Consider the following 17,282-nt stretch of genomic DNA (forward strand, 5'->3'; position numbering starts at 1 on the left):
ACATTGTTTTGGACAGAAGTGCTGTTACTAATATTAGCAAAGCAAGTGCAATCTTCTTAATTGTTTTCAGTGGCACAGATACAATTTATGGTTGTGCAGACAGAACTGTCAGATATTATGAAAACATCGCATGCTTTTCTACAAAAGAACCTCCACTGCTGGCAAAAAAATCATGGCCAACTTTAACAAGTAGCTCCTTTTGCAAAGAGATTGAGGTATGATTCCGGTAAGGAAACCCTCTCTTACATCACTTATACTTGTTCACAATGTTGATGAAGATTCTCAGTCATCCAGGTCATTTTCATTCAGAAGGCTGAAGCAAGGAATCTGGACTTGGACTTCCCCAACAAACAGCTAGAACTGATGAAGCTGCTTGGAGAGGCAGCGAAAAGTCCAGTTTTCTTGCTTCAACCTTCAGACTTGTTCACGATGAACAGGCAAAGACGGCCCAATGAACTTTCAGAGTGCATGCCACTGTTCTGTAATCAGACACAGCAGCTAATGAGGCTTGGAGCTGCTAGCCTAAAGCACTGATAAAAAGCAGGGAATTCCCTTTAAAAAACAACATGTAAAACACACAATGTACTATCATTGTTTGGATTAGTCGATTTAGAATCAGCACTACAGAAAGGGAATAGGGATGAAAATAAAGATATAAATAAAGGTGAAGACCTCTGCTCAGAGTTGACCGTCAGGTGAGTTACAGTCTCCCTGGGGGTCTCTGCATGGGGCTGGGAGAGGCTAAATGGCGGAGGCTCACTGCTCCTTCTCATGCTCACTGCATGGATCTCAATGCAAGGTGTGGATGCAGCCTGGTCTCCTTCCTCCTCATCCTTTGTACTCTCCATCTGAATCTGTATATGGGGTTCAAGGAGCGGGATGGGGGATGGACTGGGTGACTCTCCAGGTGGGGCGTCTAAACTATAGACCTCATTTTTACTAATCAAACAGCCAATCACACAACAAAATTAGGAGGTAATCACATCATCACAACATAATGATAATGACGTGACATGGAGCACACACAGATGTGGCGAGGGGAGGTTCACACATAAGTGGAAAGCAACACATTAGGGAGACACCATGACGTACAACATTCAGAGGTGAAGGAAGGAGATGGACAAGGGAAAAATAAGGAAAAGTATGAATGCAAAAATCAAGTAATATATGATGGATAAACTTAGGGGGAATGACCTCAGCAGCAAACACTGGGCACAAGCACAGCAGACAGCACTCATTCCCCAAATATCTTCATTCTCCTGCTTTTAAAAATGTACACCTTTAAAATTTCTGTCTCTAACAGGCATCACTAAGGCACATTGATACTGCAGCTGATCAAAACTGAGCCAAGAGAAGTTTAAAACTTGCAATGAAATCTATAATCCCAGCGCTCTCTTCATTTTTGACTACGTAGCATAAATGTTTGCTTCAATCAGGGCCAATGAAAATACACATCTGGGCTTCATCAGCCACTCCCATCTGTGCGATATTAGACAGAGAAAAATAATCCACAGCCAAGTGCAGTTCGACATGAGTGGCACAAACTCTTACAAAACTGTCAACACAACACAGAATGAACCCACAAACCTATTTGAAGAACGGAAAAAATACACATCAGATGATTTGTTTTACAATCTGTCACTCATATTGGTCAGTTTTATGAATTCCACATCAATCTCATTTTAAATTACTCTATGGGCTATATTATTCACCCATTACTAACAAATTTATATCAAATGCTTACATGCTAATGCAAATATAAAACAGCTTGTGTCAAGCACTGATTGCATTGGTATCACAAAGGTATTATCACTGCCAGCAGGGGGACGTGAATGTTCCACACTAGCATATTTTGCTATAAGCTTTATTAGCATTGTCAAATACCATACATGTACGTATATGCAAATAATGCTTCCAATGCGATATTGTGAAATTATGAATGTGATGATTAAATAAGTGGGTGAAAAAAGCTTTACATATGTCATTAGTGCACTCACCTGAAACGTCTGTCTCCCCCTACGGGTGAGGTGGCTGTACTCCAGCTCTTATGCCCTCCATCCTCTTTATCGTTCTTCTTCTTGCGGAGCGGTGTTGGCACATATCCACTCTGGTTGCTCTTGTTGGGCAGGTACTGGTTGAAGGGCATGGCGGTCCGTGGCTCGCTGATGGACGTCCGCCGTGCCAGCATGTCATCCTTATGGACATCTGGCATCTTTCTGTGAGAGGGGCCGTCGGACTCCGAGTCGCTGCCACGGCCTAAGGGAAAAGAGAGAGAGAGAGAGTGGTGAGAATATGGGCCAACAACTGCAGATGAATAGAAGGTTTCTGGCTGCGTCCTAAAGGAGATTTGTTTTTTGTTTTTTTTAAAAAATGAGCATCTTTAGGTATCCTAGAATGTAAGACAGTCTATCAAGCCATTGTCATTGTCAGAAAATTCCTGTGGCAGAGCATAAATCAGACCCAAGCAGGTTGATGGCCTGTTTATCAAACAAAGCAGGTAACATAAATCATCACCAAATTTGTATTGTGCAGCTCGTGCCGACAAAATTTGAGCCTACGGATAGGAAGCATGCCACTGTGTCTGTCTATCAGATTTTAAATATACTGTAAGCTTTTTAATGTCAGAGGTAACACCTGGCTTTGCAGAAGTGCATTGCTCAAGGACTTTCCCTGCTTGAGGTCTTAAATTCCTCAGCAAGATGTCCTAATGTGATCCTCGAAGAACACAGACATATCAGTCTGACTGATGGTGTCACATGTTTATAATTCCAGTGATGTACTGTTGGTATTCCAGTCATTTCCACTGTCTTCTGGGGACTACTTCAAACTAAAAATGTTCAAACAGCAGAAAATAGATACCTGAATCCTTGCTTTATCCAAGGTCTTACAAAATTCCTCTGCAAGATGTTCAGCATATGTGCTACTACTACCCCCCCTACCTTTAAGTGCATGTGTACTCAGACCCATGAATTTATGACTCAATGTATATATTTTCCAGCCATAAACCAGCAATTTAAACTGAATCTAAACCATAAAATCCCCCTTTAATTTTGAGAAGATACATGTGGAAGCAGCCACAGCTCTTCATGGAAACAAATGGTACTTTCTGAACTTGTGAAAACCTCCTTTTCTATCAATAGACTTTTTGTGGTTTATGTTCTTTAAAAGATTGACAGATCAAGGTCCAAAAAAGGCCTTGAGGAATCTAGACTTTCAACAATGAGTGATTCAATTATGACTCTTAACCCATCAATTGGAAACATGACTGACGCTACCATCCAAGTTGATCCATCTTTAAGGAACAACATATGTTGTTTGGGGATGAGCTGCTCTCTCTGCACATATGGTAACACTGAAGCTTGAGGGAACGTTTATCACGGGTCAGTGCCATACTGTACCCGGGTTTCAAAGAAACATCAATTATCATCAACATGCAGTCATAGTTCAGGAGGAAGAAAAGCTGTGGATTTTTTTATCCTGTATGTGATGAAGTTAAATTGTTTATACATATTTATAATGGGAGTAAAACAAAAGCTTGCAGGATACCGATCTAGATGAGTAAGACATTGAAATCTGAAGTCAAATTAGACAGCTTGAAGAAATTCCAAAGTCTATTATTAGATGAATCCATTTTTACAGTTTGTTAAAGAACCTGTGTTAGGATCTGGACTGGAAAATCCCTTGAGTGGGATGTGATCATGGACTCTACTATGTCAGTCTCTAGGCCAATGTTAGCGCCGCAGTCCATTGTATGTGTCCAAGTGAGCAACCCTGACAGAGGATACCTGAGATACATCTGTCTATTCTTTTGTACTAGTGGAACATAATGTTTTAAAATACAAATGATGAAATGTAACCACAGTAATGCTTCTTAGAATTGTTTCCATTGTTAACATAACAGGATTATGTTGTAAATCCACCATGAATATGGCAAACTAAGCCATCTCTACTCTGCTTTACAAAAAGAAAATGCTGCTGTTTTACATAAATTCTACATGCATTACAAACTGGCTGACCTTTTGACTGGAGCATGCAGCTTTAGCCTCAGCTCTTTGAGAATATATCACACACATATATGTATACAGCCAGCTCATGTGACCACTTTTCCTAGTTTTCAAGAACAGATAAGAAACAAACCGGCTATGTGCTAGCAATATAGTTGTCACATTTATTATTTAAAATCATAAACACACTGGTATAACCATGCATGTGACCATGTAGCAACAGTAAGAGCCAGGGGAAGTTTATACTAATGTTTGAGTTAAAGTAGCAGTGAAAACAAACTGGTAACTGATATTTGAGAAAAACCTGAATCCTTCACTTCAGGGCAATATTTTCGATAAAAGCCTAAACACCATCTCAGTTTCATCATTCAATTATTCTTTCAAACAGCCTTTGACTGGCTGTATGGGTATCGTCCTGCAAAAAACAGAAAGCAAGGAGGATAGGCTATACAGCACATATGAGCAGCAACGTGTCTAATTTATCAAAACTGTAACTATACAATAACCAAAGAACACTGACAATATCCAGTTTCAGTAACCCGATTGAATTAAACTCTTCCTCCTGTTCCCTAATTACTGTCAGGGTGAAGTCACTATTCAGTGCTGAATAGAGAAAGGGCTTTGTCTAAAGGTCAGGGCAGAATCTGGCAGAGTCAAGTTTGTATGCGTGTTATTAAATGGATGCTTTTGTTCTGGGCACACTCAAAGCTCCCGGATTGGGTGATAACTGATGTTATCCTGTTCTTAATTTTTGGGTTGTGGTAGCGAATGCAATCTGTACAGTGATATTTTCCAAAGCAAAGCTAATTTATACAGAAAGGCCAAGTTCCCCAAAACCATTGAACTTTTTTTTTTTGCATCTTTCTTTTCTCTTGAGCACGAAAATCTGACAGCAATAAATCCAAACCACAAAGGATATTCACCTCAGGCTACATACAGTGAAACAGATCTGTAACGTTAAAAGCATTTCTAAACGGATGTGTGTTGTCATTAAGTTTTCTCCTTAACTAACTTCTTCCAGCCGCCTCCACGTTTTTCAGTTAGCAATTCCTTTACTTTTTTTTTTTAAAACTTGTATCTAACGGGGGCGTGTGGGAATAGAAGAAGCCTGACAGTGTGACTAATCAGCTGTGGGTTACACGTGTTGGTGGAGAGATTTATTGGGTAATGCTTGTGTAGTAAAAGTAAGTGGTTTAAAATAATGTCCTCTGGCAGCCTGGCATTCCAGTCTATCAAGGCTAATGTATCAGAAGAAAACAGAGTCATTTCCTTGAAATATACGAGTGTTAACTGGCCCATGTTTAGGATGTTTTGGAATAAAATGTACTATACACATTTCTACAATGAAAGTAGATCCATTACTTTGCTTTTAGGAGAGTTTAAGGGTGGGTTCACCCCCATTTTTCTGCAGTTTGCCTGTTGGTGACAACAGCTTCAGCTTTGGAGACAGCAGTTTCCTTTGCACTTCCCTCAAAACAAAAACACAGTCAGACAGGATGCTTAGTGTTGCTCTGTATTTTCCCACACAGAGCTCAGCGATAAAAAAAAATTACTCTGTGGCTGAAATCTTTTATAGGCCTACATTAAAATTTAAAAAGGTTCACAGCTAGAAACTGTAGTAGCAATCAACAGCTTTTAACAACAGCATAACGGCCAGTTTGGCATTATAAAATGGTCACATACCGTATAACCACACTGCATTTATACCTTCACTTCTGACCTCAGTGCAGCAACAAAACAACTTCAAAGCTGTTTTGCATTTGATGTTTCACTTGAAAATCCTAACGTTAAGCTACCATTTGAGAGTATGGTTTTGAAAACAAAGGCACAGTAAACATAAAATGCCTACATAATGTCTGATTATAATGTTATTTCTGTATGTTTTTTTCCTGCATGCTCCAGTGTAGTACTGCATGTGTTTTAACATCAGTGGTAAGAATGTCTGAAAGCACATTGAAAATGTGATGCTCTATGAAAGAAAAGCCACCCTGTACTTTTCTCTACAAAGAGATTTTTCAACTCATCTTAATTTACTGAGCTACCCTTCCAACTATTAACAAGGCTTTTTTAAAATTTAAAATAAGGATGTCATTACATATGATTGTGTCCTTTGTTCTCAAACCACTGTCAAACTCATCAAGTGCCAGATCAAAAACCAGTAACAGCTCTTTCGTATGGCCGCACCTCTTTCCCTTCTATGTTTCACATGCTATATCAGGAGGATGCATCATTTCTTCCTCCCTCTCTACTGCCATCAATCATCTCAGTCAGCACTTCAAGAGAGCCATCAAACAGCCGTAACCAAGGACAACAGGTTCAAACACAAAGAACAGCACAAAGACACTTTTGTGTGGATGTCAATGGCAGAGCATAAAACCCTTACTGAAAGGTGTCACAGGCACAAGATTGGATGAGGCGCATGATATCGAAGCACATACTATAGTCTAGACAATAAACCTTCAAAAATACACAGACTGAATTGGTGTAACATATAAAATTGCATGATCTGAGGTTTTTATATACGTCGAGGGATGCACATGTGGCATGTAAACAACAAATGAATTAAAGCAAAAGCACCAAAAAATATCAATCCTTATCAGTGTAGACCTGTTGAAGGGCTTAGTTCAGAACGAGTGTTTCCACCAAGACAAATAAATGTCTCTGTGTTGACATCACCTGCTACAGCAGCCACTGTATGTCAGCATGGTGGAGCCAGTGTTAATATTACATAACTGTACTTGACACAAAAGCAGATGTCTTTTACGAACTGGGCTTGAGGATACCTTTGACACTGCAGATTAGCATTAGATGACGTGATCCTAAAACTGATACAAGCTAAGAAAGCACATAAAGATGAAGATCAGTGATGTGAATGTAGCCCGTGTGCTAACCATAGCCATATTCTTTTAACAGTGTAAAAAAAAATATTAAATACATCAGATGAAAAACGTGCTGCTAGTGCTGAAATTCTTTCCCTTCACAAGATGTATGGCTGCGTCTAAAGGGAAACAATGGCCACAGATTGGCTTCAAAACAGCCACTGCTGCCATTATAATTCACATATTCTCTCCAACAGCCTTTGACTAATGCTGGGCGTTGTCTTGCATAAACATAGGCTGGAGAACAACAGGCTTTATTACAGTAGTACTACAAAGACAATGCACTTCATTTATCTAGACACTGTATCTGTACACCTTGACTGGTCCCAACAAAACAGTCTGTACTGAATTACTTCCTTCAAAAAGACAAATTGTCGTTACTAAAACAGCACAGTGGCTACTGAGTTAACCTGCAGCTTTTCATCACAACCACAGTATCATGCTCAATTCAACCTATAGTTGTTTTACAGTAATAATTATAGACTTCCTACCATCACTGCTGCCGCGGGCGACCAGGACGTCGGGCGACGGGGTCTGTCGTGAACGAGAGCCGAAGGAGTCCAGGCTGTCGAATGAATCCTCGCGTCCGTGGCGTGGCGGTGAGAGAGAGTCACTGCGCTCAGAGTCCCAGCAATCGATGTAGCCACTGTCCCGGATGCTGCGTTTAGGGCTCTCTGCCTCTTCTGCCTCCTGAAAATGTATACAAAGGCATTTTATAAATACATGTATACAGAAGAAAAGAGAGCAAAGCGCTGAAAGTAATCAAATACCCAAATATTGACACGGATTTTCCTTTACTAAATCCATCACTTGTCACTAAAGTCCTTTAAACTTCTGTTGTGTGTTCTTAGCTTCTGCAGTCCACCCACATCTATTTATCCAACAACCTTTCTGCATTTTCTCTTTTTTCATTTCAGCCTACATCACTCCTCGTTATTCTCTCTTCACCTCAGTGACCCCTCCCGTTCTCCGTCTACAGCTGAAATGTGTCTTTGCAACTAATGGAAGGTGGGGAAAGGCCTTTCCTGTCTACCAGAGGACTTCCTGTTCCTGATCCCTAAACCATTATGAAACCCTGTAAAAATATATTTTTTTAATGTTTGTGTGTTTTCAGAAAAAACTCCCTTTAAACTAATGAGATTAGGTCTGACTTGATTTGACATGGTGGATGATTATTTGAAACATTTGTCTTAACGTCCAATGAGTTTCATCTTTTTATTTCTTTTTGCTCTAACAAAAGTGCCTGGTGACACTTCAAGTCTTACTTTTCCATCCTCAACATTATAAGCTGCAGCTACCTTTGAATAACTGCTGCAGTGCACACTGAGTTCTGGAATTTGTGCACCTGATGAGCGTCCCCTTTTTAGTATTTTTTTTTTTTTACTTTCATGGAAACGTGGCTTTGTTTTCTTCATGTGCAATGTGTGAACATCTGGGAAAGTAATTCTGCTGAGTTGGCAGTAATTTCTCACTTTTATAGAAACGCGAATGGACGTAACATTGTGTAATAAATTGCATGTGGGTGACATCATGGCTATGGATGGTGGTCACAGAATGTGAGTGTCTACGTGTGTTGATGGGGAGCTAATTTATTTATTTTTTTTGCTGTTTTGGGTCAGTAAAAGGGTAGAGCACAGGTCAAGATGATTTACACTACAGTCCGGTTTTACAGTGACACGTGCAGTGAGTGCAAAATAACTCTAGCTAAATCACTTTAGCTGGACATTTAGTTACCACAGATATAAAGTATATAATCCATCTTTCTCTGCCCCTTTAATTTCTCTTTCTTCACCAGAGATCAGATCAGATCAGATGGTCCCTCTACTTTTTTTTTGCCTCATCTTTACTAAACATGACTTAGCAAACCTTTCGCATCTGTGACAGCAGGCCCTCAAACTCTTTCAGGTCCAGCGTGGGCCCGTTGTAGGAGGTACAGCTATTGGCAGCACGACCCAACCAGTAGATAGTGATTAAAACCTGAAGGAAAGAAGAAATAATGTCAGAAACATTAATAAATCAGTTTGAAACATAAGTGTTGACAGGCTGCTGCTTAACCTTGAGCCCTGTGAGCACAACTGCGAATCAAGAACCATTTTCTAGTTAATGGTTAATAAAACACAAGCTTTAACATTTATGCTACCACACAATTCAAGTGCGAGATCTGTGATATTATTCATGAAACAAAGAAGAATTTATCATAAGGAACTGTCCAGTGGACATAAACCATACACATGCAGCAAGAGTCAAACCTTTACTACCCAGATCAATCTGTAAAATGGCTTTAATAACAATGTGTTGTGTTGGAGGGAGGTCTGAGTGCACAGAGCAAACATCGACTCATTATTCCTTTTACTTTCTTTCCTGGAAAGCATCGCAAGCTGTTTTCCTGCTTATTACAATCCTGGCTCCTCCAAAGAAGCTAAAAAAGGCGTCCTGCACAAACACGACAAGACCAGGCCATTGTTCTGCCCCTGTAACCAGTCACAGGCACCTCTCCTGCTAACATATAGCCACCATTCACAGGTCAAAGTGATTTATACTTGCTTGTTCGCTAACTTAGCTGGAAGAGCATAAATTAGCAGGCCAATCTAATTTCTCTCAAACACAGCAACACTGCTGAATAAGCAGAAGCAAGAGGCCTTTTCCCCCACTGGTGTTTGTTTGCTAATGTTTTGAAGTAACACCAAGTGTGACTCAGGAACTGAGGTTTACTGCATTCAGGGTCCTTTGCATGTCTAAACCTCAGAATGTATAGGCTGACTCCAGCCAGAGGGAGAGCACAATGAGCTGCACGTTTAGCAATGTTGGCGAAGTGCTCTCAGCTATATTTACTGTGTCCATGTCAACCAGTCCTCCACAGGGATTGCTTTGATAAGAAAGCTCAGCATGGCTTAATGTGTTTATTTGAGTCATACCGTCAGTGTAAACAACTTCAACACACTTGGAAGAAAAGCAAAGCAACGGGCCTGGAGATCAGAAGAATACCCAAATGCTAAATGAGTCTTAAAAAGAATGCTATAAAAGTATAGTGCTATGGTCACGCTGCAGCTGCTGTGTGTCTGCACACTGTAGCAGCGAAGTATGGAGCTTCTGTGTCAACAGTATTATGAATACATCTGTGCCAACTCCCATTGGAAGTGGGTCAGCATCAAATGTGTTTCACTTGCTTACTACTGTGCTTTGTACACATCTATATTGATCCCGACTACACAACCACAATGGGAAATCATCCAACAACTGTGCCTGCATGATTTACAAATGCTACACTCACTGCCATATAAACACTGACACCTAACACTTGGACAGAAGCACGTAAATACAGGAGTTTTTCTAGTAGACTTTTGACTGACAGGAGTAGAAATGACAAGCTTGACAGTAGCGACAGGCACAGTGTCACCTTTGTTTTGCCTCATCAGTTTAAGCAGCTGACTGCTATGACACATGTGGACAGACCTGTCAAAGAGGTTCCACGGAAAAACACAATAATATCTTTGTTTCCTGTGCAGGCACTTGGAAACGGCACGTGTAAACCCTCAAAATGCACAAATGATGTTAACACAAGCCAATGCAAGCATAGCACATCACATTTTGCAGATATACAGTGGCACATACGGCCATACCATTCATCACACTGCACATATCCACCATCAGCTCTTTCTTTTCACACCTTTACCTGCTAAACGGTCATCTCATGACTTCAGCTATATGCCACACATCAAGGCTAAACAACACATTTGTCAGCACATCAGCAAATTCCGCTCAGTGCAGGATCTTTCACCTCTCAATATTTGATGTGTTGCAGAGACAGCTGCTATAAAATCCTAGTCCTCAGTTCTGCAGTCTGCAGGGTAGATTCACAGTGTAGTAGTCCTGGCTGAAGAACTGAAGAGCTGCAAACACTGGGTAAGGTAGCTGAGAGTCCCTGTGTTTAGTCAGCTAAAAGAGCTAGCAGCCCAGGCTGGCTCTGCAGCTCAGCAGATAACTTGTATGGTGCGCACCAGCATCCGAGGGAGAGAGGGGTAGGAGAGAGAGGGAGGCAGAGGCAGTGAGAGAGAGAGAGAGAGAGAGCAAGAGCCAGTGGAGAGTGACTTTGACTGCAGAGTGGGCAGGGCTAGCATTATGTGCTCTACTTATTAAAGCAGCATTATTAGAAAAGCATTGGAATATGCTGTGGTACATTGGGCACAGAGGAAAGAGAGAGGGGCTATAAATGTAAATAATTCAAGACCCTCAGAACAGCAAAAAGAAAGAGAGCTCAAACAGACAAAACCAAGAATATACAGAAATATTCTCAAATCAGAAGAGACCAAATACATTAAATAATTTAAAAGTAGAGTTATGTAAAGTAGACAAACCAAGAAAAGCTGAGATATATTTTTTAAAGTGATAAACAACAATATAAAAACATACTGACAGACTAAAACTACAGAATAGCAAACAAGTAAACAGGCTAAAATCAACCGTAGTGTCAACAACAGCACAAACAGAAACACTGGGCCATAATAACAGTTTCCATGCAAACATACATTTAACACACAAACAAATGATCCCACTGTAATCCAGCGGTGTCACTTACATTCTTGAGCTTTCGACTGCAGTCACTTCCCCTGGAGAACATAACAAAGACACAGAGAGAGAGAGGAGAAGTCAGACTTCTGCTGGTTTCATTGAAATGTCTTACATAAAGATAACTGCAGACTTTAAGATTCAACATCTCCCACACATCCATACAAAACAGCAGCAAAAGCAAAAATGATCTGTACTTACTCCAGCCCATGCAGGAAGAACTAGCAGACTTTAGTCTCTGTATTCACTTAGTGACTTTTTATTTAATAGTTCCACCAGCTCATTCAAGTTTTTCACAGGCTATGTAAAATAAAATTATATCATAGAATGTGCGTATTTGTTCCTCCGTTAAACAGTCAGAGCTTTTCATATTTGCCATTTTGAACGTGCATCCATCATTCACAAAGACAGAAAGTCAGAGAAGTCAGACAATGTGGTGGCCAAATGGTTTGACTGCCAATTGATCTCTGGGAGGTGGAGAGCAGAAATGCCACAGCAGCGGCCACTTAGCGCCACTCATGTTGCCAAAATGAAAAGATGTGGATCCTGCGGATTACCGCGTGAAGCTATAAATGGGAAGTGGAATGAAGCAGTTGTAAAACTGACCCCAACACACACTTGTGCAGTATAAATACATATTTCTAGACTGAGAGAGAGGAAGAAGAAGAGAAAAACAGACCGACACACAGACACATACACAAAGACCTTGATATTTTGTTTTAAATTGTCGTCTTTCTTTCCCTCAGCTGTGCGGCCTTCAGAAAGATCACAATCTCACATTTTTCAAAACGCAGTGCCTGTCATTCAGTGAAAAATGCATGGGGTCAGAAAAGCGAATGTGTAATGTGTATATACACTGTATGTACAGTACACTCTTGACACTCACACAAAATAGCTTATAATGATGATGTATTGCACCAGGTTTTGTGGTGACAGGTGTTACCTAATAACAAGACAGAGCTTTATGAATCTATAAGGGACTGAGGTTTCTTTATTGTCTGAGTTACATGACAGGGCAGTGTTGTCAGACAAAACCCACATCAATATCTGCAAAATGTTAGGATCTCATTTAAAGTAAGGAAAACCTCTTCCTTCTACACCCACACTGCAAATTATGAGGCTGTTAGTTTCCAAAGCCTGAGGGTCACAGAGCCCATCTCACTCAACATGCAAGTGACACCCAAATTGCAGTTGCACTGGTTTTCCATGACAGCAGAGACCAGAGAAACAAAGAAGCGAGAGATGAGGAGGAGAACAAAGTGAAAGTAGCTAGAGGGAATGAACTTCAAACTCTGCTCATCATCTACTTCACCAGTTCTTTCTGTCAGCTGACTAAATAAACACGGGGACAGGTTGCTTTTATCTGCTGCCACCTTGTAGAAGCAAACCTCTGATGGACAACACTAGATTCCACAAGGTTGTAGATCATATTTAGGGGCCCAGTTAACATGCACATCTGTCATATTATACCAGTTCCTCTTCTGTTTTTTCCTGCATCAGTGACGAATAAAACATGAATATTTTTAGATTTTTGTATATAAATACATTAACTGATGGCAGGATTTAGTTTTTCTTTGTTTGCACAATTTCGAAACTTTGAATATACCTTAACAGCTGAATGGAGACACGGCTTCTCTCCCCTCTCATTGACTCTGCCTGGCGAACTGTCACTTATCTTGGAAATCGATCCGTTTCCATCAACACGCAGAGCAACAGTAGATATTTCAGGCCTGAGCTCATAGTGTACCAGACCCTGCCTGTCTTTAGACTTCCCTGTCCAAAGCTGTTTCCTAGATGAGTAAACACCTGCCTAGAGACTCCAGGGTAAAGCACAGAGACCTTTTCCTGACATGGGTACGAGGTGCAAGAAAATAGCATCCTGTAGGACAGTGGGTTACATAACCACTGGAAATAGCACAGGGCTACTTAAACAATGACACCACGAGATTCCCTTTAAACTTCACTGTATACATTTCTGCTGTACTCCTGATATGTTAAGTAAACATATGTTAATTAATGTTTAAACCATCTTTTTTTTTGAATAAATTAAAACAATCTAATGCAGATATCAATGCAACAGAAGGACTGTAGTCCACCGTTATAAACTTGCCAGGGCTATGTAAAGATTAGTGTACACGAACACACAGAGGCACCTCGGTGTTTTAAAGGATGCCTTGTTCTGACAGAACCAGTCAAGCAGCTGTTCCTGAGTACCAGCTAAGATTAGCACCGCACGCTCTCTTGCCCCATCTCCACTAGCACCTTTCTAAACCCTTCTGTGAATGGAACCTTGGTTATACGCAGTAGGCATGATGCCAGTGCATACCAAACACATTGCAACACCCACACACATACAGTATATATATATATATATATATATATATAAAACACTACTTGTACTTGGCTTTGTTACCAAGCAACAAAGCAGGAGTCATGGCTGACTGAGTGATGTAAACTCTTGTGTTGTATTTGGACAGAGACCAGTTGTGTCTAACAGATATGCCATTGTTGTTTCACTGACTCAGGCTCATACAAACTTTCATTGACTCTCATGCACTTATTTGTGTTGCAGTGAACTGCTTGATGTGTGCAGCAGAGAATGACAGGCGGGGAGACTGACACAGAAAAAGAGTCAGTGCACAACCAGTGTTCCAAACAATCCTGTGACTGTTGTTAACACTATCTTTGTTAGCTGCTGCTTTCCCAGTCAAGAAAATCCAACCTCAGTCATTTGCAAACCACAAATCAGGTCTTTACAGGTTATTGTACCACAATGCACCAGACCTGGCATGGTCATCCTTACTGTCCTTACAAAACAGTGCTGCCTTTTGTCCCTTGTGACTGGATATTTACTAATATAACACCATAAAATGCTTTCTTCATCTATCACATTGCAATGTGCAGTAGTACTACAGGTAATTTTAACCCACCATTGTTACCAACAAGATGAACAAACACCAAAAATTGTTCAGTTCATTTGAGATTTAATCACTAACAGACATGTCTTACTTGGCAGTGGGGCGTGTCGATGTGTCCCTGCAGGTCTCCTGGGTCAAACAGCTGGGAGCCTTCAGTCCTAACTCCTCACATCCACACAGAAACACACTGATGTTGTCCTGTAAAAAAACATGCACACATGAATTAGAAAGATTCTAACCTGAAACGTAATTACATAATAACCAACACAAAAAAAAATCTTCCAAGGTATCGGGCAAACACCTGTTCAGCAATTATTTTCCACACCATTTTTTGCACACATGCACAAACTAGCAGTTTCTGCACAACCATGAAAATCAGGATACCTGCTCGACAGAAAGTGACACCTTCAGGTTTTGTGTCCGGCTCTCCTTTCAGATTACTCCTACTTTCACTGATGACCCTTTGCTTCATTCAAGTCTGTCCTGCTTCTTATTTATCTCTCCTCAGTCACCTGCATTTCCTCAGTCATTCCTTCTTTCTCTGTCTGTCCTCTACGTTCCACTCTCTCTTCCAAGTCTTCCCCCGTCTCTCTCCTCTGCTCGACTCTTTGTTGGATGCACACCTGAGACCAACTTCCTCTCCTGTTCCCAGGTTCTCTCTCACTCTCTCTTGTGTCCGAGTCTCTCTCTCTCTATCTTTCAGAGGGCCACAACCTAAGCCCTTCCCTCCCTTTCTCTCTCAGGGTGGTCACCATTTCCTCTCCACCCCCAATGTACCCAGCTCTCTCTCTCTCTATCTCTCTCACATGCCCAAAAAACAAACACATGTGCTATATATCCACATACATGCTGTTTAATACAGCATATACAGTACTTTTGTGTGTATGTGTTTAGATGCACCCAAATATAAACCCTTATTTAAATGTACACATTAGCAGGTATAAAAGTCCATGCATGACTGCAAACTGATTAAACACACACATTTGGAAAAACTTGTTCTCACGATCCTTGTCCGTTTCTAGCAAAAACACCCTCTCCAAACCCACCCTGCAGCTTCCTGTGTTTTTGGGACAGGGCCATCTCTGATCTCCTGGTGATGGTGACACCACCTACTGATACACACCTTACAAACACATGACCATTTCTTTCACAATAGACCCAACAATCTCATCTTCAGACCTCTGGGAGGACAAACCTACAGTGGGATTAACTGCAGTCTCACCATGACTTCAAATCAAAAGGACGTTCAGACTAGTGTAAGATTAGTCTTTTTTTCCCCCTCCAGATCCATGAAATGAGATATCACTTGGAACAAGAGACTCGTTTTAGGTGGGGACACCCTTCAACAGGGACTCCCAAAATCTGTCCAAGTATCCAAGTAAACAGATCTTCGTATGACTCAAATATCCCTCTCTGAATGTTTTTTGTAGCATACAACATTATTATTGTATGAAAGCATGGATCCCTGGTTTCATCCTGAATACACGTTTAGTAGCTAAGAATTTTCTCTACTTGCCAACTGCTGGTATTTTATGTAGTATACAAATATAGACACTAAAACAAACAAGAAGTGGCAACTAAATTTGCTCATTTAGTAGCAACTCCCAATATAACGGATAGAACAGATAATTTAGTGGGTGTTCGTAGACTGTGTGAGTCTAAAGAAGTGGGCATAACTATGTGGTGATTTGCAGGTCACTGCCACAGGAAACTGGGCGTCTACCACAAAGACTGACTGACAGCTGAATATGTTTGTAGGACTGGGAGCAAGAAGGCCGACTCAGACACAAAGACCCTACGCACTGATTCTCCTCAAAAAAAAAATTACAATTAATTATTGCGTGTACAATCAATCTGGGCATATGTTATTTAAATACCAATAATATTGTGCTAAAATTAAAATGAATATGCATTAATTTATGACTCTAAATTAAATTGAAAATTAATTAAGATGTGAGTTACGTAAAGTGTTGTTTTTTACATGTGCGTCACTAAAATGTAACACAAAAGCCTGATGCAGTAAAATGTGTGTCCGGAAAGCAGCGCCTTTTCAAGCATGTGAATTACTACTATTCATCTTGCATGGAGATCTCCAGTTTGTTTACACACTGTAAAACACGAACATACCAGTAAACCCAGAGACGACTGGGAACAGCGCATGTCAAACCAACCTGCTCAGACGAACACTGAGCCATACAGGCCGAGCTGCCAAACAACTGAGGTAGCTGCTCTAATTACAAAACAGTCTAAGCCCCTCAGAGACTCATTTTCCCATTAGCCCCCAAACAGGAAGAGGAAGGGGGAGTAGCCTGTGTTTTATTACGATGGGCCAGATAACAGCAGACCCCTTGTTTATGTGTTTCTCACCTCTAATCACAGCCAAGAGGAAGAAAAAGCCACAGAAAGAATTATGAAACTTTGAAAGAATAAAGGGTCACACTGTTCAGATATAAATACCTCCTCAAGGTGCAGGTTCCTTTTTATATTGTCATGAAACTTTTAAACATGTTGTTGTCAATGTATGATTCATTGCCCACTGGGGCAATTAATGTCATTTTTTTTTGTTTTGAAATTGTAGTGCCCACTCATAATTAGTTTCACTTTAGTGTTGTTGTTACATGCATCAATTACTGCAATTACTAGTGTTCAAGATGCAATGCACATGTCACAAACACATTAAAAGGCAACCATGTCTCTCTGGACCTGGTATGCAATTGCTTTTGATTCACACTTAAGGTAAATGCTGCAGAAAATCCAAACTTCAACTAGTGCACATGACAAAAAAAGGAAAAGACACAACTGTAATGTGTGTTTATGTACAGGTTATATACCTGATAAAAAGCTAAGATAATAGGTTTTATAGGCTCAAACAGAATAATGTTTTTCTAGCAGTCACTGTATGGTGGAAAATGGCC

General features: G+C 40.5%; 1 protein-coding gene across 6 annotated transcripts in view; it reads right to left on the bottom strand.

Annotated features, from left to right (window-relative positions):
• The window catches only part of LOC114442165 (LIM and calponin homology domains-containing protein 1-like), a 32,191-nt gene extending 17,695 nt beyond the window's left edge, over positions 1–14,496 (bottom strand). For 2 of the 6 annotated variants that reach the window (XM_028415500.1, XM_028415499.1), the window contains exons 1-5: positions 14,459–14,495; positions 11,460–11,490; positions 8,750–8,860; positions 7,375–7,573; positions 1,998–2,256 (exon numbers count right to left, since the gene is read on the bottom strand). In XM_028415500.1, coding sequence (XP_028271301.1) covers positions 1,998–2,256; positions 7,375–7,573; positions 8,750–8,758 — 467 coding nt within the window. In that variant the 5' untranslated portion in view covers positions 8,759–8,860; positions 11,460–11,490; positions 14,459–14,495. Of the gene's footprint in view, positions 1–1,997; positions 2,257–7,374; positions 7,574–7,653; positions 7,830–8,749; positions 8,861–10,661; positions 10,828–11,459; positions 11,491–14,458 lie in introns of those variants that run through there. The other 4 variants (XM_028415498.1, XM_028415495.1, XM_028415494.1 and 1 more) reach the window with 4 other exon arrangements.
• Between the last annotated feature and the right edge of the window lie 2,786 nt (positions 14,497–17,282).

The sequence above is a fragment of the Parambassis ranga genome, chromosome 10 (genome assembly GCF_900634625.1).
Source record: "Parambassis ranga chromosome 10, fParRan2.1, whole genome shotgun sequence".
NCBI classification, from domain to species: Eukaryota; Metazoa; Chordata; class Actinopteri; family Ambassidae; genus Parambassis; species Parambassis ranga.